Source organism: Camelina sativa, chromosome 19 (assembly GCF_030686135.1).
Source record: "Camelina sativa cultivar CO46 ecotype springtype chromosome 19, ASM3068613v1".
Lineage (NCBI taxonomy): Eukaryota > Viridiplantae > Streptophyta > Magnoliopsida > Brassicales > Brassicaceae > Camelina > Camelina sativa.
Window position 1 is genome coordinate 5434130 of NC_141898.1, and position 21679 is coordinate 5455808.

The 21679-nt window shown below is 38.9% G+C and overlaps 7 protein-coding genes across 17 annotated transcripts; 4 read left to right on the forward strand and 3 right to left on the reverse strand.

Annotated features, from left to right (window-relative positions):
- The first annotated feature begins 186 nt into the window (after positions 1-186).
- LOC104764990 (transcription factor TGA6) lies at positions 187-5218 on the forward strand. Of its 5 annotated transcripts, none has more exons than XM_010488620.3 (10): positions 223-377; positions 1976-2157; positions 2192-2267; positions 2359-2433; positions 2526-2585; positions 2704-2781; positions 3158-3209; positions 3543-3814; positions 3898-4143; positions 4265-5218. In XM_010488620.3, the coding sequence occupies exons 2-10, from the start codon at positions 2093-2095 to the stop codon at positions 4409-4411; spliced, it is 1071 nt and encodes a 356-aa protein (XP_010486922.1). In that variant the 5' UTR covers positions 223-377; positions 1976-2092; the 3' UTR covers positions 4412-5218. The 5 variants fall into 5 exon arrangements, with proteins under 5 accessions (XP_010486919.1, XP_010486922.1, XP_010486920.1 ...); XM_010488618.3 differs by lacking the exon at positions 2192-2267 and adding an exon at positions 1842-1888 and having other exon boundaries at positions 247-377; positions 1976-2158; XM_087502783.1 differs by adding an exon at positions 1842-1888 and having other exon boundaries at positions 251-377; positions 1976-2267.
- On the reverse strand, positions 4771-16249 carry LOC104764989 (NADH dehydrogenase [ubiquinone] 1 alpha subcomplex subunit 6). Its single transcript, XM_087502786.1, has 3 exons — positions 16220-16249; positions 5917-6215; positions 4771-5238 (listed from the first exon to the last, which is right to left on the reverse strand). Exons 2-3 carry the CDS (start codon positions 6133-6135, stop codon positions 5056-5058), a joined length of 402 nt encoding a protein of 133 aa, XP_087358912.1. The 5' UTR covers positions 6136-6215; positions 16220-16249; the 3' UTR covers positions 4771-5055.
- LOC104764992 (putative protein arginine N-methyltransferase 3) lies at positions 6181-9197 on the forward strand. Its single transcript, XM_010488621.3, has 7 exons — positions 6181-6820; positions 6908-7384; positions 7501-7598; positions 7896-7974; positions 8070-8309; positions 8398-8565; positions 8658-9197. The coding sequence occupies exons 1-7, from the start codon at positions 6512-6514 to the stop codon at positions 9090-9092; spliced, it is 1806 nt and encodes a 601-aa protein (XP_010486923.2). The 5' UTR covers positions 6181-6511; the 3' UTR covers positions 9093-9197.
- On the reverse strand, positions 9579-15323 carry LOC104764993 (retinoblastoma-related protein 1). Of its 3 annotated transcripts, none has more exons than XM_019241477.2 (18): positions 15051-15323; positions 14547-14647; positions 14347-14451; positions 14108-14250; positions 13930-14026; positions 13774-13820; positions 13312-13504; positions 13115-13181; positions 12850-13029; positions 11693-12748; positions 11435-11597; positions 11262-11334; positions 10953-11129; positions 10740-10859; positions 10525-10657; positions 10316-10428; positions 10110-10225; positions 9579-10031 (listed from the first exon to the last, which is right to left on the reverse strand). In XM_019241477.2, the coding sequence occupies exons 2-18, from the start codon at positions 14628-14630 to the stop codon at positions 9863-9865; spliced, it is 3036 nt and encodes a 1011-aa protein (XP_019097022.2). In that variant the 5' UTR covers positions 14631-14647; positions 15051-15323; the 3' UTR covers positions 9579-9862. The 3 variants fall into 3 exon arrangements, with proteins under 3 accessions (XP_019097022.2, XP_010486925.2, XP_019097021.2); XM_010488623.3 differs by having other exon boundaries at positions 9579-10034; XM_019241476.2 differs by lacking the exon at positions 15051-15323 and having other exon boundaries at positions 9579-10034; positions 14547-14657.
- LOC104764994 (bifunctional protein FolD 2-like) lies at positions 15433-17522 on the forward strand. The gene is made up of 5 exons (XM_010488625.2): positions 15433-15841; positions 16257-16440; positions 16580-16737; positions 16854-17066; positions 17176-17522. Exons 1-5 carry the CDS (start codon positions 15728-15730, stop codon positions 17404-17406), a joined length of 900 nt encoding a protein of 299 aa, XP_010486927.1. The 5' UTR covers positions 15433-15727; the 3' UTR covers positions 17407-17522.
- A 10-nt stretch (positions 17523-17532) lies between these two features.
- On the reverse strand, positions 17533-19318 carry LOC104764995 (uncharacterized). 2 transcript variants are annotated; one of them, XR_015591457.1, is made up of 5 exons: positions 19092-19296; positions 18968-18999; positions 18520-18765; positions 17933-18169; positions 17533-17837 (listed from the first exon to the last, which is right to left on the reverse strand). XR_015591457.1 is itself a non-coding variant. In XM_010488626.3 (5 exons), exons 1-5 carry the CDS (start codon positions 19142-19144, stop codon positions 17829-17831), a joined length of 573 nt encoding a protein of 190 aa, XP_010486928.2. In that variant the 5' UTR covers positions 19145-19318; the 3' UTR covers positions 17533-17828. The 2 variants fall into 2 exon arrangements, 1 of the variants encoding a protein (XP_010486928.2); XM_010488626.3 differs by having other exon boundaries at positions 18524-18765; positions 19092-19318.
- A 249-nt stretch (positions 19319-19567) lies between these two features.
- LOC104764996 (protein LNK3) lies at positions 19568-21639 on the forward strand. 4 transcript variants are annotated; one of them, XM_087502785.1, is made up of 6 exons: positions 19568-19969; positions 20068-20384; positions 20487-20625; positions 20738-20860; positions 20973-21115; positions 21267-21639. In XM_087502785.1, exons 2-6 carry the CDS (start codon positions 20092-20094, stop codon positions 21283-21285), a joined length of 717 nt encoding a protein of 238 aa, XP_087358911.1. In that variant the 5' UTR covers positions 19568-19969; positions 20068-20091; the 3' UTR covers positions 21286-21639. The 4 variants fall into 4 exon arrangements, with proteins under 4 accessions (XP_087358911.1, XP_010486929.2, XP_010486930.2 ...); XM_010488627.3 differs by having other exon boundaries at positions 19588-19969; positions 20484-20625; positions 21281-21639; XM_010488628.3 differs by having other exon boundaries at positions 19588-19969; positions 21281-21639.
- The last annotated feature ends 40 nt before the right edge of the window (positions 21640-21679 follow it).

Here is a 21679-nt window from a genome sequence, read left to right on the forward strand (position 1 = left end):
ATAAAATACCAAAAAAATCATTCGGTTTTACGGTTTTTAACCAGACCAAACCTAAACCAAATAGTTAATTAAAATAAAAACCAAACGGATTTTTAGACTTAACCATAACCAAACCAAACCATTTATTTCGGTTTGGTTTTTTTGCCCACCTACTTTGTAATTTTATGAATATAGAGGTTAATTGGTGGTAATAAGAATAGTATGGGGGTTAAGTTTGCAATTTCCCGTTCGATGTTCTTTTGGGGATGGTGGGTTTTTTTTGTAGACAAAACGACGTCTCGGTGATTGAAACTACGGGATCGTGTCTCTCTCTGCTTCTTCCTTCAATCCGATTTCGGACAACCTTTTTTACTCAGACAGAAGAATTCGTTTCTCAGGTGAGCTTTCTTGCTTTCTCCAGCTCTTTGTATCCTCTGGTTTTTGTTTTTATTTTATTAATTCTTGTCTGAAGTTTCCTCGTTCTTTGTTTTACTTTTGTGATTGGAAAGCTTACTTTTTTTTTTTTTTTTTTCTTTTCTCTTTCACTTTGTGTGTTTGCCTTGGAGATTAAGACCTAGTTGACTTTCAGAAGCTTAAACAGTTTCATACTTTTTTGTTTGTTCATTTGATGACGTTTTCAGCTACTAAAATCCATCTAATTCTCTTGAAAAAATATTGAATTTCAAATGTTAGTATGCTTTGAATTTCATGTGTCTGTTGGATTCTGATAAGAGAATAGATTTTGAATCCTCTGTGGTCAGTTAATTGATTTGAGTGATGAGCTGCTATAAGCTTATTTCTCGCTTGTGTTCGATTTTGAATCCGCTGTTTATTATCGTTTCAGTCGATGTTAGTACTTCAACCGTTGTCTTCGTTCCTACTCCAATTCCTAAAAATACTCAGTTAGTTAAGCTACTGAAGTGTGACTTAAGCCAGTTTCTGTCAGCCAAGTGATTCTTGTGAGTGTGCCTAAATTCCAAACTGAGGCAGCTTTTTGTCTTTGCATTTACATAATTCCACTAGTGTTGACTTCGATCTATTGGCTAAGAGGAATGTCTGAACGTAGTTAATCAATCTTAGACGACTTTTCGGAACCTACTTGTTTGGTTGGATAGAATTATCTTGGGTTTTCTTTCTTCTCGGTGCCTCAGTGAGTTGCTTTGGTAAACATAGTTTTATGCAGGGCTAGTGTTTTTATTGCGTATTTTAGTTACTAGTTACTAGTGGAGTCGTCTAGCAGTATATTAAGTTTCCTACGAAAATTGTATCGCTTTCCTTTATATCCCTGACACATACATATAGTATTATTCTCCTTTCAATTAGCTTTGGCTTGCACTCTTGATTTCTTCTTCGTCTTTGGCATCTAGGTGGTTGTGGGGTAGGATTTAGAGCGTTGGATTATCGTTGAAAAAGAGCTCCTTGTTAGATGCCAAGCCTTGATCCTCTGTCTATACAGATCCCCTTTAAGCTCCGTCTCTTGTTATCAGTATCTTTGTAATCATCAAGGGTTCATTTCTCTTTTCTAGTATCCTGCTTTAAGATTCCTTTATGTCTTTCAGTTACCTTTGCTTGCTATGTCTCTAAGAGCATTGATTTTTCGTTGCAAAAGAGTTTTTTTGTAGATGCTAAGCTTTGATCCTAACAAAAAAAGAACTTTGATCCTCTTTTTAGAATATACTACCCTCTAAAGCTCCTTCGAGTGTTATCTATATCTTTGTTATAAAACTTTCTTTGGTGTTCAATAGTAAGGACCATTTTGCATTCTTTTTAATTTGGATGAGACAAATGCTTTATGGATAATATAAAACTATGGTAGCAAAAGAGATGGTACTTTTAACTGTTTATTTTTTCATTCAGCACAGTCAATGGTTCACTGGTTGTTCCTTTTCCATATGTATTGGTTGTTTTGGTAAGGTGTTTAGTTTCTCTCTTCTGGTTTAATGTTTATTCACCCTGGTATCTAATAATTTCCCTCATCTTCATTTCTTCTTGGCAGTCGTTGCTCCCTCTAATGTAAAGTTTTAACACTAGAGGTAAATAAACATAAAGTGCTACATCAAAAGGGAGCACAAGTGGATAGTCTCTGCATCAAGTAAACACTATAGAAAGCAATATGGCTGATACCAGTTCAAGGACTGATGTCTCAACTGATGGCGATACAGATCATAGAGATCAGGGGGTTAGCTCGTAATCTGCATCTAATCGTTTTATTATTGTATTTTCTCGAAAATGTCACTCGTGGGAAGCTTGAACCGGGTTCCCTTGGTAAAACTTGGGACGATCTACCGGTAGAGCCAAATCCACAGGACAAATCATTTGTTTATGTTCACCAAACGGAAAATTTTTGAATGACATAGTAATTCCTGATGTTAATTGCAGTCTGAGAGAGGGCAAATGATGCTTGCTGCTGCGTCTGATTCCAGTGACCGATCAAAGGATAAGTTGGATCAAAAGGTGATAAAATTCTTCTCTGTGGATGAACAAGTAGCTGTTTGTATTGCGCGTATTCGTAATCTGTTCTGTTTCCTTTTTATTTTGATCCATAGACCCTTCGTAGGCTTGCTCAAAATCGTGAGGCAGCAAGAAAAAGCCGATTGAGAAAGAAGGTATATCTTGCATCTGTTCTTGTTTTGATATTTATTATATATTCCTCTTACTTTCTTACAACATCTCTAGAAGAATGTCTATTTGCCATTACCTTAAAAAAGTTACTATTTCCTCCAGGCGTATGTTCAGCAGCTGGAGAATAGTCGATTAAAGCTGACTCAACTTGAGCAGGAGTTGCAAAGAGCAAGACAGCAGGTTTAACTCTACTTTCTTGTTTGGTTTGATTCTGTTTAAGCAACTCTCTATAAAGAAGATAAAAAGAGACCTCAGCCAACGCCTAATGCCAGTTCAACGTATAACGAATAGTCAGTTAACAAGTTAGTTGAGTCTTGGATTAGCTGAAATGGAGGAGGTAACAGAATTATGGGTCATAGATAGTTTTGTTGGTTAAAGGTGGGATGGTAATGCTTTAAAAGTAATCCTTAGGTCCTTCTGGTTTGTTCATTGGATCCTGATAGCATAAAGAGTATTATTTTCTGGTTATTATCAGATTCGTTGTGATGACAGTGTATCTGTCACTTCTGTAAACATAAATTCTATATATATAATTTTCTTTCCTTTTTAATTTTAGGGGGTTTTTATCTCAAGTTCAGGAGACCAAGCTCATTCTACTGGTGGAAATGGTGGGTTGTTTCTTCTCTGTTAGTTTTTACTTTTCAGATTGATCCTTTTAGTTTGTAATTTATAGGTAAGATAAGTGTGTATATATACTCTACTCGTTATCAGCATAAGTCATCTCATGGCAATATGCTAAGTTCATCTCATGGCAATATGCTAAGTTGCTAACGCTTATTAGAGTTTATAGTTTCAAGAGTCAGTGATGATTCGGATAAGAAATTAAAGTAATGGTGATATCAATACTGAAGTTCATATAGTTTGCGCTGGTGTAGGCTGAGGTCTGCAAGGTGTAAGTATTGTGGGTTTGTTCTTGATCTAGTATACTTGTCTTTTTGCAGGGGCTTTGGCATTTGATGCCGAACATTCACGGTGGCTTGAAGAAAAGAACAAGCAAATGAATGAGCTGAGATCTGCTCTGAATGCTCATGCAGGTGATACTGAGCTCCGGACAATTGTAGATGGAGTGATGGCTCACTATGAGGAGCTTTTCAGGATTAAGAGCAATGCAGCTAAAAATGATGTCTTCCACTTGTTATCTGGAATGTGGAAAACACCAGCTGAGAGATGTTTCTTGTGGCTTGGCGGGTTCCGCTCATCCGAACTTCTCAAGGTAATCTCTTTACAAGTTCACAGAGAAAATTTTGATGGTCAGACCAATTTAATTGAGCCGGTATGTTTATGTTTTCACAACAGCTTCTTGCGAATCAGCTAGAGCCCATGACCGAACGACAGGTAATGGGCTTAAATAGCTTGCAGCAGACGTCGCAGCAGGCGGAAGATGCGCTATCTCAAGGGATGGAAAGTTTACAGCAATCCCTAGCTGATACTTTATCCAGTGGTACTCTTGGTTCCACTTCATCTGATAATGTTGCGAGCTACATGGGTCAGATGGCCATGGCAATGGGGCAGTTAGGCACCCTCGAAGGATTCATCCGCCAGGTACGTTTGAAATGTGGATACTATCGTGAGATATATAACGAGATGTATTGTTACAAAGAAATAAATCATATATATAGGAATCTGTCTGTAATGGAGTTCATAGGGCATTTCTTGGTGGCAGGCTGATAACTTGAGACTGCAAACGCTGCAGCAGATGCTTAGAGTGTTGACAACGCGTCAGTCAGCTCGTGCTCTTCTTGCCATACATGATTATTCATCTCGATTACGTGCTCTTAGTTCCTTGTGGCTTGCCCGGCCAAGAGAGTGATACACAAGAATAAAGCTCTATACATAATCTTATGACTCAAATAGGGAGGGATACTCCTTCGAAGAGATCACAAAGCAAGGCCTTCTCAGATTCTTACCAAAAGCAATATTTTGGGAAAGAAGACTACAGATTTTGAAAATGGTTTTCTGGGATCTCCAAAGACTTTGAGTGTGGTGTTTGTTGTAATCTTTAGCCATCAGGTTGTGTAGTTTATAGGGAGTGAATGTTCATAGGTCTTTGAATGTTGAATACAGATAGGTCATCAGTGTAAGGTGGAACATGACAGAAGATGGGATCCGTTCAGGAACTTCGATTGTATGATCAAATCTCAAACAGACCAATTCAATTTATATAGAGAGTTAAAAAAAGACATCATATTGTGTATCTTGGATTCATAGAAAGATTTGCCCAGCAAACACTGTCACAGATACAATCTCACAGAGGTTTGGCTAGTACTATGCATAACCAGCCTGAGTCAAAGAAAATGCTCATACAAATGAAAAGATCTAATTATTTTCGGGAAGAAGATTTCTTCCAAAAGTCGACAATACAATACTGGCAAGGCTTATGCAAAACTTGAGCATGAACTGAAGCAGCATAACCAGTACAGCTTATGTGAAACTTGAAAAGCAAACATCACCAGTTCAAAAGTAGTTGCTGGTGTAGAAATTCTTGAGAAAATCAGTCCTCCCTTGATCCTTGTTTCCAGTATTCTGCACGAGACCTTCACCTACCACATATTGACCGATGATGTGATGGCGCTGCTTTGCGTGATCCACAATGTCAGTCAGCTCTTCCATTCCCTTGAATAATAGAAGATCAATTACCTGCGGAAGAAACACCTCAATCAGAACTATATTGCATTCTAAAAGCACCTTAAAAGACAGCCAACTAAAAAAAAAAGACCCCCCGAGATCACTGCAATCATACTCAAGAAGATGCTATCAATTGATGGTTCAAAATACAAACAAAACAAATATTAACTTTGGTACCAAAAGCCAACAACGCTGTTAGTCATATTACGAGAAAGAACTCCATTTTTGATTCGAAGTATACAATGTTGTAGCGGGTTTAGTCTACTGATGACAACAGACTCGCTCTCCTATGCAAGACACAAAGGAACCACAAGGTAACAAAGCTTAAGCAGAATATAACCAGTAAAGCGCCCACCTTTTCACTCTTAAGAAATCAACACCCAGCACCCAATCCACAAGACACTTTATAGTTCATAAGATTAGACTACCCATAAATCAAGGCTTCGTTCGCATTAACTACTTCCCTAAATTCCAGACGGTTAAAGGTGTAAGCTTTTGTACAAAGCAGAAATAAACTCTAAATCAGCTTAACAAATAAGAAAAAAGCTCATTTTTGGGTCAATGTGGTAACCAATCCAATCCTACCAAGACGTATGACCAATTTAGGGGAGACTAAATTGATTCCATCTCCGGCAATCGCAGAGAGGACCCTTGTCCTGGGGTTAATCAGAGTGAAATCAAGGGAAGTACCTTCGGGTCGGTGATGTGAGCGTTGTTCCGAATCTGAGCAGAGATTGCAAATCGGAGCTGAGAAGGCGCGACGACATCTTGAAGATTGTAAATGTCCATGATTGTGGGGATAGATCTACATGCAGCTCTAAAGAAATCGAAAACACGGCGACGAGCTTCCGTCAGGTTAGCTGAGTTCGGTGGTACACCAATCTTCCTCAACGTGAAAGGTGCCGCCATTTCTGATCTATGGATTCGCGAATTTTGTCTACCTGAGAAAAAACACAGTTGCCGGATTTGAGAATGGGAACCATCGGAGACTATCTGATTGCTTCCACAGTTACCAAACGACATCGTTTGAGACTGAGTGGCTAATGGGCTTATAGGCCTATCGTTTCAGACTAAGTTGCTAATGGGATAATGGGCCCTTAAGGTGGGGGAGACAACAAGTCGTAATTATTTCCGGTTAGTTTCGGTTTACTCTCTGGATTTAAGTCAGATTTGGTTGAACCAGAAAAGGGTAAGAAGGTAATTTGCTTACAGTCCCGCCGGGGTGTCTCCGCTTCTTAAACCCTCTCTTGAGAACTTGGCGCCGTACTACTGATTCATCCTTCTCATGTCGGCGACAATGGTGAAGGACGAGATTCTCAACTACAGCGATGATGAAGAAGATAACTTCTCGGACGACGGAGACTGGGGAGATTGGAAAGCAGATGATAATGGCGTCGGAGTGGGAGGAGGAGAGGAGGATGACGGCTCTGAATCTGATTTCCTGTGTTTGTTTTGTGATTCTCACTACACTTCCTGTGATTCGCTCTTCGAACACTGTCGTCTGAGCCACGGGTTTGATTTCCGTGGAGTTAGAAAGGAACTGAAGCTCGATTTCTACTCTTCGTTTAAGCTCATCAACTATATCCGCTCACATGTTTGTGTTTTTTTTTTTGCTTCTTCTTTTTTGCTTTCCAAAGTTTTGTTATTTTGCTTAAAGTTGATTCCTTTTTAATGCAACCAGGTGGCTGAGAACAAATGTTTGAGTTGGAGGATTGAAGCTGGTGATTTCAAGGATGTTAAGTTTCCTTGGGATGAAGAGAAGTATCTGAAGCCCTTTTCGCAGGAGGATTCACTTTTGTACTCATTTGCTGATGATGAGGAAGATGGTGAAGAAGAAGACACGTTTGACAGAGACGAAGTGATGGAGGATTTGCAGAAACTTGGGGATTTAAGCATTGATGTTGAGGCTTTAGGGGAAACGTCAATGTTGAGCAGTGATAAACGCAATATAAATGGAAGTAAGGATGTAACTTTGCTTTCAAACTGCAATGGTCTGAAGGAGCAAAGTTCTGCGGATGATTTGTTAGTTAATGGGAAAGATGCAGAACCAAAGGTTTGTGATGGAAGACTAGTTAATAGGAACATTAGAAAGGTGAATGAAAACTATTTTGGATCTTATAGTTCGTTCGGCATTCACAAGGAGATGCTTAGTGATAAGGTAATGCACTAATCTTTTCTGGAATCATGTCCACATTAACTAACATGCACTTGCAGAATATGACCACTCTCTGTCCGCTGTCAGATTTTATTCAATTTTTCTGATGTCTTTAACAGGTTAGAACAGAAGCATACAGAGATGCACTTATGAAGAATCCTACTCTCTTGAGTGGCTCTGTTGTAATGGATGTTGGTTGTGGAACTGGGATATTGAGGTGAGTTAGTAGCTATCTTGCTCACTCTGTAGTGGCTATCTCCTTTAGGTTTCTTCTCAATCTCTTAGGGAAACTTTTCCCTCATTTTCCAGCAGTTGCATCTTGATTTCAAGGCTAAAACATGTGATTTGTTTTATAGTCTTCTTATCTGGTGGTTCTGTTTACCTCTTTTGTTTCATATTCTGAAGGCTTTCTTAGAATTTCCTTCCCAACTATGCAGATCCTTTGATTGTTTAACTCATACTTTTGGTACTTCTTTTAGTGTGCATGCAATAACCAATTTGCCTTTGTCTGCAGTCTCTTTGCTGCTAAAGCTGGGGCTTCAAGGGTAGTTGCAGTTGAAGCTAGTGAGAAGATGGCCGAAGTTGCTACTAAGGTTACCTTTTACTACTTGCTACAAGATTTTCATTATTTGTCTTTTTCCCTCGTATGTATTAATTCTTTGCCTGGTTGACCATTTTTTGCAAGCAGATTGCGAAGGATAACAAAGTATTCAATGACAACGAGCATAATGGGGTACTTGAAGTTGCACACTCAATGGTTGAAGAGCTAGATAAATCAATACAGATTGAACCTCATAGTGTTGATGTGTTAGTCAGCGAATGGATGGGATACTGCCTTTTATATGAGTCAATGCTCAGTTCTGTGCTCTATGCAAGAGATCGGTGGTTGAAACCTGGAGGTGCAATCCTCCCTGACACGGCCACCATGGTAAAAACTTATCTTTTGTCCTTCAAATGTTGTTTCTCTCGTGAAAATCGTCTTGATGAGTTTTATCCCTTTTTTCTTCTTGGATCAGTATGTTGCCGGATTTGGAAAAGGTGCCACAGGTCTTCCTTTCTGGGAAGATGTCTATGGCTTTGACATGTCTTCAATTGGTAAGGAAATTCTTGAAGATACTGCTCGACTTCCCATTGTTGACGTTATAGAGGAGCGTGATTTAGTGACAGAGCCCGCCCTTCTTCAGGTTTGAAAGATCAAACTTTCTTTGGTTTTGCCAGAACCAGAAAAAAACTTTGAAATTAATTTCCTTGAATTTCTATGTTTCTTTGTTTCTAGACATTTGACCTGGCTACCATGAAACCGAATGAAGTGGATTTCACAGCAACCGCAACGCTGAAGCCCATTGAGTCAGAAGCAAAAACTAGGTTGTGCCATGGTGTTGTGTTGTGGTTCGACACAGGTTTCACTAATAGGTTCTGCAAGGAAAACCCGACTGTACTATCTACATCACCCTACACTCCCCCAACACACTGGGCTCAGACTGTTTTAACTTTTCAAGAACCAATCTCAATGGCACCAGCCTCACTTCTGTCTGGTGATGACAGAAGAGGAGACATTGGAACCGAAGAGTTTCCTGCCTCAAGTATTCATCTACGTGTGAGTGTTGCACGATCGTATGAGCATCGCAGCATTGACGTGTCCTTAGAGGCTACTGGGCTGAGCTCAAAGGGTCAGAAGCGTCGTTGGCCAATTCAGATATTTAATCTATGAATGTTTTTGTAGCCATTGTAAGAATCTTTTCCTCAATTTTGCCGAGGAACTTTTCATAAGTTGCAAGATTGTTAAATTTAGTCCGTAATATCATTATTTTCTAAATTTAGGAAGTTTTAGTAAGATGAGATTGCTAGAGCATCAAGTTCATCTGAAATCTGACATAAATTGTTGTCTTGCGACGTAAATTTATAGACAGATGGAGAAGGAAAGACAGACAACTATTCAGACAATTCTAAATATATTTACAGTTAAGGAAACGCTTTTGCCTCTTTGTAAGCAATGGCGATAACAAAATCAAACATTTACCAGAGGAGACCAGACCGAAAACAAGGCCAAGGATTAAAGTAAGATTAAAATGATCAAAGATATAAACTTCTGTCCACTGCCCAAACACTATTACAAATGGTGGCCTTTACATTTCTAGTATACTCTGTATTGCTAATCACGTAATTTGTTTGTTATTAACCGTATCCAATAAATAATAAAAAAAACCTATTTATATATATAGATATATAGTGGATAACAAATTTAGTTAGAAAGATACAGTTAAAATTAAAGAGTGAAAAAAAAGAAAACATTTATTAACGCTTATTAAGACCGACTTAACTTAGATAAATAAGAAAAAGAAACCAAAGGGATCCATCCGCTCATAGCCTGAGGTGATCACTATAAACTAGAAAGCTAAACATAAAAGCAAACTCTGCAACATAGGATTTACAGATGCTATAGTTGAAGAGAAGTTGGCGTTGCAAATAGAGAAAGATAATCTATGAATCTGTTGGCTCTGTTTTAAGGGGCGCAGCACCTGAGGACGATGCATCGCTTCCATTTTGGTTTTGATTTTGGTTTTGGAGGTAAAGGCTATTTGCTACCATGGAATCGCTTACCAGCCCTGCTTCTACGTCAAAGTTTAGCGTCCTCTTGCGGCTGCTGCTGCTGCTGTGACACCAGACGAAATTGGGTTAGTGATTGGTTTTAAGGAAGAAGCTGATGAGAAATGTTTTTTGTTTTTACTTGTTCAAGCGGTTGTTGATGGCAGATAGGTCCTTTGAAGGGCTCTGGTAAGCATGTGTGCTCTCTCCAACACAAGCATAGTAACTCTTCGAGCTGTGTGAAATAAGAGCATCCATCTGCAAACACACAACACGTGGAAGGTAACCAAACAATCAAGTCACCAACCTCCTCCTCAAGACTTAGTAATAAAGAGTTTGAGTACTAACCTTTGATCCCCGAAGAGGAGAAACATAAACATTGTGCACTGCAGATACTTTTTTAGGGGACATGTCTGGAACACTTGGAAACACAGACACCTTTGGTGATCCGGGACATTGACCTGTAAATCCAAAATAAGATGATTACTTAACTTGGGGATTACATTTATAAACAAAGCTTACGTCTAACAAGTATCTATTTGGAATTTCTTAGTTACCTTCAGGCTTATTATTGGCTTCTACAGACAGGTCGTTTCTCACAGGACCTAGCTCCACCAGCAACGGCTTTACAGCGGGAATAAATATTTCATTGTAGAATGTGATGATGTCAACATGATCTGGCCCTATTCTCTGTTCAAGTCATTGTCACAAATTTCAGTATTCTCCACAGAGTAAAGAGACTTGTTCAGCATCAGGTTAAGAGTGTATATACCCCTTGACGGCGACATTGTAACGAATCCACATAAACGCTGCGGAAAACTAATGGTTTACACTGTGGTTGTTTCCGGTAGTTGTATATAATTCCCCTAAAAGTCAGGCTCATTTGGGATATCTACAAGGTGATTAATAGAAAAAGTGTAAGCGGAGGAGAAGCCATTATAAACCAGATGACATAAAGTTAAGACCTTTGAATCACTCTACTCACCTTGGCCACTCCATAGAAGCAACAGAGAATGATCTGGTCAATGTGTCGATTGAATAAAAGAGAAGTCCGCTGAGCAAGTACATGTCGGAAGAGACAATATACGTTCTCCCTTATTTGCGGTGAAAGCTGTAGTCTTTCCACCATTCCATTGATTCTGACAGCAGCCAATTTATTAATCTGGGAAGAGCCACCATATAGTGAGTAGGACCATTAAAACATTTGCCAGACGAAAATAATGAATCCATACCATGTTTTATAGTACATCCAACCAAACAATTAGTAGTATATCCAAAGATCTCATTGACCTACCTTTGTGAAGAAAATATTGATTCCAGTTTCTGCACAAGTTTCTCCTCCACCTCCTGGGTTGGGCCGTGTTGGGCTGTGGACATAAATCCGGAAAAGGTAAACTTAAGAAGTACAGGGACAACTAAAAAGGTATACTAACTTGCCATTTCTACCCATAATAACTGAAAATGTACCTGGCAAATGCAGACTGCAACGGAGGTGGCAGCATTTTAGATTTCACGTTGCCTAAGGCCAACAGACGATCCTTTACTGGTGATGTAAAGGAATTGCGTTCAACCAGAATGCTGCGGTATTCAGTACATAATCTTTTGGGCGATCTAATCCCCCCATTTTGTCCTATATGGCAGTAAATTTGACAAGTTTGGGTAAGAAAATCACACCATTAACAGCAGGTTACAAAACTGATTTTCTTCAAAAACAAATAAAATTACCTGGACAAGTTTCATGCTTTTGAACAGATGATGCATTATGTACTTCTTCAGAGAAATTAATAAGTGCTGCAATTGCATCCAGAGATGGCATCGGTTCAGCTAGTAACCCGAGCCGATTTATCTCCAATGCAAGCGCTGGCCTAGCAACAATCAGAGAGTTGTACATTGAAGAGCCTTTCTCCCATACCATACTCTCTAGAAGTCGTTCCTCCAGTGAATTCAGATGCCGTCTCAACTCTCTAGGCAGAGAATCCTCATGTCGGATGAAACTCTCTATTACCTTGCTGAGATCAAAAGCTGTGATCCCAGTCCTCTCCAAAACAGCTGGGAACAACATTGTTATGGTTTTGTGGGTAGCCAGTACCAATTCAGCTGAGCAAGCAAGCATGCATCTATGGAACCGCTCATTTGTCAATAAAGAGTTCAGATTATTCGCATGCAAAATCTGAGCTTCTGCTTTACACATTGCCTCAAGAACTCTGTAGTATAACTTGAGAGCTTCTAATCTCCGCTGCTCTGCCCATATGTCATCCATCAAGTCAACAGCTTGCAAACTTCCACCGCCACCAAGGGAACTATTTGGAAATATAGCTTCCAAAATTATGTGTGCTCTTCGTGTGACATCATTAGTTATATCCCTATCACATGACTTAAGGAAATGTTCCAATCCAGGAGAAGGTTGTGGCAGAAGCGGGCATATGACAGTCCTTAGCCACTTGGCGGTTGTCATTGCTGTGCTCACTGGTGTTGCTGTCAACTTGTTAGCACCGCTAATACCATTTGTCTTAGCAGCAGGCGACTTATGAGGAGAAAGTGGGCTTATAAATGTCCTTGCAGGTGAGCCTAAAGCATCAATTTTCCTCTTGACACCAGTAATATTTACAGCTCCTGCAGATATGCTTCCAGATCCAAGTAAGCTATCCTCTTCGTTGATGAATACCCTCTCATCGAGTTCGCCTTTACTACAAAATGCATCATCGTAATCCTTTTCTAGTGTAATCAAGCTAGTTGAGATGGACGTCTCATCCAGTAAACCCTCAAAGTAGGTCAAGCCATCTGCAGTAAAACACCGTATATAATCGAAGAACAATCAGGCAACTGTTCAGTGAACTCACATGACTCTTTAATTGTAGAAGGAAAATGTTTTTAGACTCTACCTGGGTGAATATTATCTAGCTTGTCAGTTTGGCACTCAGATGCTGGAGATGGTTTTTTCTTCAATATTGTTTCTACCAGATTGTTTGCCTTGTCAATTACTATCCTCAACTCATCTTCTGAGGCGTCATATATCTTGCATAGTGATGCAACCAAGTCTACACCTTTGTCGCCTTTCTTAACTGAGATTCATCACATAATGAAAATAGAGGATAAACATTCCATGCTGCCATGCTTATCAGGAGAGAAGAAAAAATAAACACTCACCAAAACGAGAAGAATCTTGGAAGCTGAAATTTCTATACCGACAAGGAACATGTATGATCAAAATAGCCTGATAAGATAAAAAGGAGTTAGCCTACACTTAACTACATTATTTAATATGAGGTGTCTTTCAAATAGTAATGTACAGCAAGACGAAAATGAATGACAGATTAGGGAGAGTATCACAGGTAGTCACTAACCAATATAGAAACTAGGCCATTTGAGCATGTCACGAGGTCCTTAAATCGACTAAACGCATGGTTTCGGAGTGCCAAAAAGAGTAGCCATCCAAAACGATAACTATCCGGCAAATAGCTAGAAGAGTTCGCAGAGTTCTTTTCTGCGTTTGCATCATATGTCAAGAAGAATTCCCCGTACCCACGTTTATAGTGTCTGTTACCAAGGAAAGGTACCAAAAACATCATACTTAAACAAGTCCTTAAAACAATTCACAGAAATATTCACATAAAACCAGAAATCTGTAAATTTGAATTTAAATTAACAGAAATTTGAAAGAATACTGCAAGCCTATCTTCTGATTATTGCATAGGAAGAAAATTTTGCTTCTTAGTATCAGGTCTAAAAAATGAAATCTCTATTACTACACAAATCAGAAAAAAAAAATGTAAGAGAGTGCAACAAAGGAAGGGAGCTAAACTCACTTGCTTAGTAGGGTAAGATGCACAAAGTTTGCCTGCAACTCCTTTGCCTAGTAAGTAAACATTAGCAATAAGTAAAGTAACACAGGTTAAGAGAAGCGTATTTAACAACACTGACAGATTAAAAATAAGAGTAAATATAAAGAAGTTGGGCAGTACCTGAAGTCTGTTCTCCCAGTCTGCGCCATAAAGTTCACCTAGTACAGATCCAGCCTTGACCACAAACTGAGGTAACTCTTTAAAAAAATCCACAATACTGAAAACAGGAAAAAAGGAATATTATCACTTCAAACGAACTAAAGAATGGTAAGGAAGGACGAAAATGAGCATTACATACTTAAGCTTAAGAGCCCTCAGTATCTGACATAGATTAAACCCATTATCACCAGACACTGACTGACCATCCCCTTCTTTTCTCACACTAAGCCTCTTCACTGAATAGAGGATAAAAGCAAACCAGTACCTCTCTACTTCCTCCCTCTAATAAGAAGAGCAAAACAGAGTTAAGTCATAGTGAACCATACGGTTAACTGATAAAGAAGAAGGTAAGAGAAAAAAAAAAGTGTAAAATTTCACCGTTCCACTTCCAATGTTAGACATGTTTGCTGAAAGAATTCGTTTGGTTTCAGTAAACAACTTCAAAGCTTCGTCACAAGTGCTCCCATCAAGAGATAGAACTTTCTGTAAATAAGAAATCAACTCCAGGGATTAGATCTAGTCATAAAAAATTACTAAACAACATGCAACCAGATGACCAAAGACAGTAAGTAACAAACCTCGCATATGTCCAATAAAGAGGCTTCACTTCTTTTCCCATTAGGGTCAATGGGCGGAGTCACTGGAGGTTGAACTTCTTCCATAGTCTTCTCCAATGCAGCTGAAAACATGAAAAATTAAGCTAATTGTACCTCCAATTAAACAGTTCAACTTTACTAAAAAAAAAAAAGACTTGTTGATTTAATCATACATTGAACTTTCAATAGAAACCACATCAAACCCATACGGAAGAAGACACCGATTTGTAGACAAACTCGCAAATTTCCCAATTCAGAAAATACGAAAATTTGGGGCAGAACAAAACAAAAAAGAGAAATTGGGAACTAATCTCAAAACCTTAACTCTGGAAAAAATTACACAAATTTTTAATTAAAATTCTCTCAAAGTTGCAATCGAACAGCGAAACATCCAATTAGAAGAAAAAAAAATCAGATTAAACCCACACAAAAAAAAAATCGAATCAAAGGATAAGCAGAAGAAAAAAAAAGAGAGAAAGATCTTACCTTTTTTTTTTTAATTGTAACACAGATCCCAAAAAACCAAACGTCTCCGATTAAAAAGCTGAGCAGAAGATCTAATTTTTTTTTTCAAGAACTCACACTGGTAACGCCGACGAATTCAGAAGAACCACTGGAAAAAAAAAGGAGCGAGAGATCTCCGTAAATCCTACAAATAAAAATTAGCCCTCTTCTCTCTCTCTCTCTCTAGAATGAATGGGGGCTGATTATGCGGCAAACCCTAGAAAAGGATATAATCTCGCGCGGGAAAAACAACACGGCGAATACATACACATGCGTATACAACTATATACGCGCACTTACATCCACTCATAACTCGACACGTACCCATCTATGACCCAATTTTACCGCCCAAACCTTACTTACTGTTTGCGTGAAACACTGGGAGGGAAAAAGATTCGCCGTCACGGCGAGAGTGTTAAAACAGACGGAAGTGGGCCCATTAACGCCGTCTGGGTTTTCGTGACCGCGACAAAGCCTCGTGAGAGTTATGATTAGGCCCACTTTTTATTACGACGTCGTTCGTCTAAGTTTTGGATCTCGCGTTTGGTTGCAGGAGTAGGAGTGTCCTTATCCGCGGATGGATTCAGATTTAAGTCTTCTCTTGGTCTTCCGAGTGTGAGTGGATGCACTAATCAATCATAGGATCAGATATTATCATCATGGCGTCACCATCTGATCAGACGGCGAAGATTATCGACGGTAAGGAGATTGCTCATACCATCAGATCAGAGATCGCCGAGGAAGTTCGCGGTCTATTCGAGAAACACGGCAAGGTATATATAGGACGCATCTTTATGTATGAATCACAGTTTCTTAATCTTGATATGTCTCTCTTCTGTTTCTTCTTAAAGAAGCGTGATTGATTGATCATAAGATGTTAGCTCCAGTTTATAGTTAAATCAATGAATGATTTGTTACTTCTAGTTCTGCAAAAAATTGTTTTTGTTGCCTTTGGTGTGTGTGATGTCTTTTCACTGTTCTCTTGTTTTCCTGGATCTTTGACCTGTCTGCATTACTTCAAGTAGAATACTGTTATGTCTAAATATCAGACAGATGGTGTGCTAAGTTTATATGGTTTGGTATCCTTGTAATGAAGTAGAAGGGAAGAGAGAGTGTAAAAGAATGGTTGAATCGATTTAGAATACGAGCACAAGAATCAATCGAGTCTTGGTTTTACCTTTCGTGCAGGTCCCAGGACTAGCGGTAGTTATTGTCGGGGATCGAAAGGATTCACAGACCTATGTGAACACAAAGAGGAAAGCATGCGCTGAGGTTGGGATTAAGTCATTTGATGTGGGCCTACCTGAGGAAGTTTCTGAAGCTGATCTTATTACCAAAGTTCATGAACTCAATTCAAACCCAGATATCCATGGTTAGTTGTTCTGTAGATTATGCTTATCATTGAATTATAGATGGCAACTTCAATGTTTAATCCAGTTCTCTTGTTTTGGTAAATGGGAACATCCTTGCTCACCCGTGTTTATAATAAAGCTTTGGTACTTGATTTGCAGGCATATTAGTTCAACTCCCATTGCCGAAACATATTAATGAGGAGAATGTTTTGGGTGCTATCAGCATTGATAAAGATGTCGATGGCTTCCATCCTCTTAATATTGGTAAGCTAGCCATGAAAGGCAGAGAACCACTCTTCCTTCCTTGCACCCCAAAGGTACTGCTCCTTCTTTGCATGCAGACTTCAGTCTCTTCCAAGAAAATTGTCGGCTATAAGTTTTGTGTCAAGTTTTTCTTCTGTCTCAACAATCAGGTGATTTGTTGTGTGCACAGGGATGTTTGGAACTCTTAGCGAGAAGCGGTGTACAGATAAAGGGGCAAAGAGCAGTTGTTGTAGGTCGGAGTAATATCGTTGGTTTACCCGTTTCACTTCTATTGCTCAAGGCTGATGCTACTGTCAGCATTGTACATTCTCACACCAAGGATCCTGAGGCTATCATCCGGGAAGCTGACATTGTTATTGCTGCATGCGGACAAGCCCACATGGTGATTTCACGCTTTTTCATTGTCTATTAGATCAAAATCCAATCTACCTCATGTAGATTAATGTGAATAGTTTTTTCAATTCTTAAACACTCTCGTCTTTACTTTTCAGATTAAGGGCGACTGGATAAAGCCAGGGGCTGCGGTAATTGATGTTGGAACTAACGCAGTCAGCGACCCGAGTAAGAAATCAGGATACCGGTTGGTTGGAGATGTTGATTTCGCAGAAGCTTCTAAAGTTGCAGGCTTTATTACGCCTGTCCCTGGTGGTGTAGGCCCAATGACAGTTGCAATGCTTCTCAGAAACACGGTAGACGGTGCCAAGCGGGTCTTTGGCCAGTAAAATATCCCACTGTTTGTAATAAAGAGAACCTGAGTTTCTCCATTCTGTAATTGTGTACTTGGATTAATGACATTTTTCCTCTCAAATAAATTGAAATTGGCATTCTCTTTGGATTACTTTATGTCATTTTGCAAGTAAGTTTATTTCCCGAAAATCAATACAACATGAGGGTGGCATCATGCGACTCAAAAGCCTGATGCTTCCATCCCTAAGTTTCTTATACGCAGTGACTCAAGATCATGCATGATATACATTGAAAATCTTAAAGCGTAAGTGATTCCCTTTCAGTAAGAGTTTAACACAATGAATATCAAGTCAAAAACAAGCGAAATTAAAGCTCTCATCTAATGCAAACGCTCTTGGTCTTATCTGAAATAGTTTACAGTACCATGACAATGGTAGAAGGCTTTGATATTAACTTTTCATGCTTTCTGCAGTTGAAAAAGACCATGCTTTGTAAGTAAAACGACTCATGCAATAAATAAAAAAAGGAAAAGAATGGTATCTAAATTGTGAAATTCTAAACCTGCACTGGGAGATACAGCTTGAATTCCGGAGGAAGCTCCTCTTCTGAGTAGAGACGGTCAGCAAAATAAATGCGCCTGAGGCGGCAGTTGGCATGAATCTGAACTCGCAATGTCTCAGCATAATTAGTCCCATAAGCTCTCCTAGTAAGATCAGCTAAGTTAAGTTGGATTTGATTCCAGCCTTCGTCCATCTTGAGTGGCATTGTGCAAATATACGGCTTTACTCTAGTGACAGCCTACAAAAAAATTGTTCAATAGAAAACATCAATACTAGCGCATAGCGTTCTAGACTACATAACATGCAGCAAATTTAATGTAGTGACAACAATTGTATATAATAGAGTTACACATCCTGCAAGCTTATCCAAAGATTAGGTGATTGGTATCTTTCTGAGAAACACAGCAGTTAAGCTATAAACTAAAAACTAACAAGCGGCCTACTAATCTATTGATATAAAGTAAGACATTGATTAGAAATTGCTTCAAGAAAATAGCAGAGCATCGAAACTACAGTAGGAGGCTTCCTGATCAGATGAAATTCAAATAAAATAGTGAAGAAGACTAAAAAGCAAAGGGAAAGACATACAGACTTGAAAGTTAGAAGCTCTGAAACGGCGGCGCACATTCTTGTCATCCAGAATCTGAATCTCGAATGAGAAATATTTCTTCATATTCTTCACTACCAAGACCAAAAAAGGAAGTTTGATACCAAGCGTAGCGGAGAGATCAGCAGGACATGTAATGTATGTAGACTGGATGTTGGATCCAACTACTTCAAGCACATTGGATTGAATGTCATCATCATGGCAACGCTTCACATGTCCATCCACAACTATCAATCAAAAGAAAGATACTTTAGCTGAACCCTAAAATTGATGAAACTTCTAGAAAAAATTCCAGCTCAGATCATAGAACAAGGCATCAATAATTTTGTTACCCAAAGTTCACAGCTTTGAATTTATTACAGCTGACTGGGTACAAAATCGCACTACCTAAGATTCAATTACGTAAGAAATTAGAAAACATAAGCTCACCTTCTTTATCCCATATCTGAAGAGGCTTGCTTCTGCAAACAAAAACAAAAAAAATATCAAAACCCATCCATTATTAAAAACATATCAACCGATTCGAACATATTCAAGGGTAACAAAAGCATACCCTAGACTGTACAAAATAGAGAGGAACCCAGACTGAAACGTGTTCTTGAACATCTTCCTGCTTCTTCTCCGACTCCGACAAGACGAAGCTCGTAGACTCGTCTAGTATTATAATGTTAAGGTCTAAGTGGGCCGTAAATAAATAAAATTTTCTGCAACCAAATTTATTTGTTTTTAAGGCCTCGGCCCATTAGTCCATCCACTACACTCTTTTGAGTGAAAAAGCATAGATGCCATTTATTATATCCAATATAATATGCGGTTCAGAAACGTGGAATTTCACCCGCTAATCACATGCCACGTGTCTTGTTCTCCACAAATAATGTGCCACGTGGGAACTAGATATCAGCCAAGAAAGACACGTCTCGGTGCGGGAATGACTAGTTTATCCTCTTAACAACCGCGTTATCCTCTCACTAAAGAAGAAGGTCATTTTCGGAATGACATAAAAGTAGGGGTCATAAAATTCCGCAACTTGCACATTTTTTAATTTTTCCATTGCCGACGTTGGAGACAATAAAAGATATGATCGTACACGTGGACCAATGAGAAGAGTGCTTTAGATGGAGGAAAGATCTGAGCCACAAATCTCGTCTATGAATTCTGAGCCACGAAAACAAGATCTACCTCACGCGCCACTTTTTTACTCACGCGCTTCTCTCTTTCCCCCTTACTTGTGTTGTGTGTGCTGCCCATCTTTTCTCTTACCTCCTCGGAAATTGAAGCAATACAAACAAAACAAAAAAACACAATTCGTCTTCTCTCTCTCTCTTCTTTGGTCTTGTTATTACTATTTTGCTTACAGTTGAAGAATCAAAAAGCTTCTCTTGATCTTTGAACCAATCATCTAATAGTTTTCTGATCGTAATTCTCTATAAAGTAAGTTTCTTTCTTTTCTTGTTTAGATTTGAATCAAATCCATAGAGATTTTGGGATTTGTTCTGAAAGTAGTGAGCTTGATTTTTGTTGTTAATCAGGTTGATAGATCGATCGATTTGATTATGGATTGTTATGCTGGAAGGAATTTTGAAGAGCTTGTTGTGCCTAGTTATCAAGAATCATCATCAGAGACATACCCATCTACTGGTATGTGGGGTGGATGGAGCATGAGCTCTCCTCAAGCTGCTCAGAAATGTTTCGATTACGATGGTTTTAATGGAGAAGGTTTGATGTATAGTCAGATGGGTATGAGGACGAGTGAAGAAGAAGAAGAGTCTAAGAGATCAAAGGCTTTCTACGGTGCTTCTTCACTTCATGATTTCGAAGGAATCGAACACATGGATGATATGTTCTTGTACGGCCCCTCAATTCTTTTTTACTTACCATCTTCCTACTTTTCTTGTGTTTTCCGATCTAATTGTTGTTTTTGTTTACTCTTTGGTTTTTATTGAAGAAGTTCAATTTTGGAGGATGTTCCAGAGGATGATGGAGATGTACATCGAGCAACCAGCAGCAATAACAGTGTCGGTTCTTCTTCTATGTATGGTGGTAGGGAAGTCCCTATGTTCCATTGTCATGATGACATGTCTTTCAAGGTAAGATATTGTTCTTACATGGTGTTGCAGTTATCTATTTGTTGCTGAATCTGTGGTGGTTTCTTGTAAGTTTAGAGATTCTGATTATTAATCTTTTTGTTTCTGGTTGAAGGAGGAAGCTCCATTTATGATCTCGGATCTGTCTGAAGACAACAACATGTTAGATTCAAACTATGGGGATGAACTGTCTTCTGAGGAACTCGTGTTGCAGGATCTACAAAGGGCTTCACAAAAGGTGAGTTACTGACGATTTTTGCCTACGACCTTTTAACCTTACATTTGATATTTCAGTCATTGGACTTGCTTTGTAGGTTTTGTCTTAAAAATAAACTTTTTTTGCTCTCTAGTTAACCGATGAGACACGCAAATGTTTCCGGGATACCTTTTACCGGCTTGCAAGGAGTTCACAAGATAAATCGGATTCAGTCAGCACTAACTCAGAAGAGCTGCTTATGCAAACGTCCAGATATGATTATGGTGATGGAAACAGGTACAGGTCTTATCTTCTTTTTCTGACCTCTACTTGAAAAGAAATCATCCGAGTATTCATAGGATCAAAGTCTTTATTTTCTTCTGGAACTATAGATTCCTATGATAATAGTTTGCTCAAATTAAAGATTCCATACTGATCAAAGTGACAGTTACTTGATTGCAGGTTGAGTAGAGAGGAAGAGATAGAATCTGAAACGAATTCAATCGATAGAGCCATTGCAAACCTCACATTCAACAAAATGGAATCCAACATAAGCAATTATCCTCTGCCGGAAAGAGTACAGTAGGTGCCGCTGATCAAGATCAACGATTGGCCCCTCATCATCCTCCTATGAAGTCTTCTGTCACCATACGTGTATAAATATGTGTATATATAGATGCTTATTGTTGCAAGCTTCAGTTTTGATCTGTCAAAAGAATCTGGTCCCTTTTAATTCCTGCAGTCTGGTTTCTACAAACAATGCCTAATGGCCTTAAGAATTACTTCTCAATATGAATAAGAGCATCATGTTTCAGTGTAAACCTAAGCATTTAGTCAACCATAACCAGTTTAAATACTGGA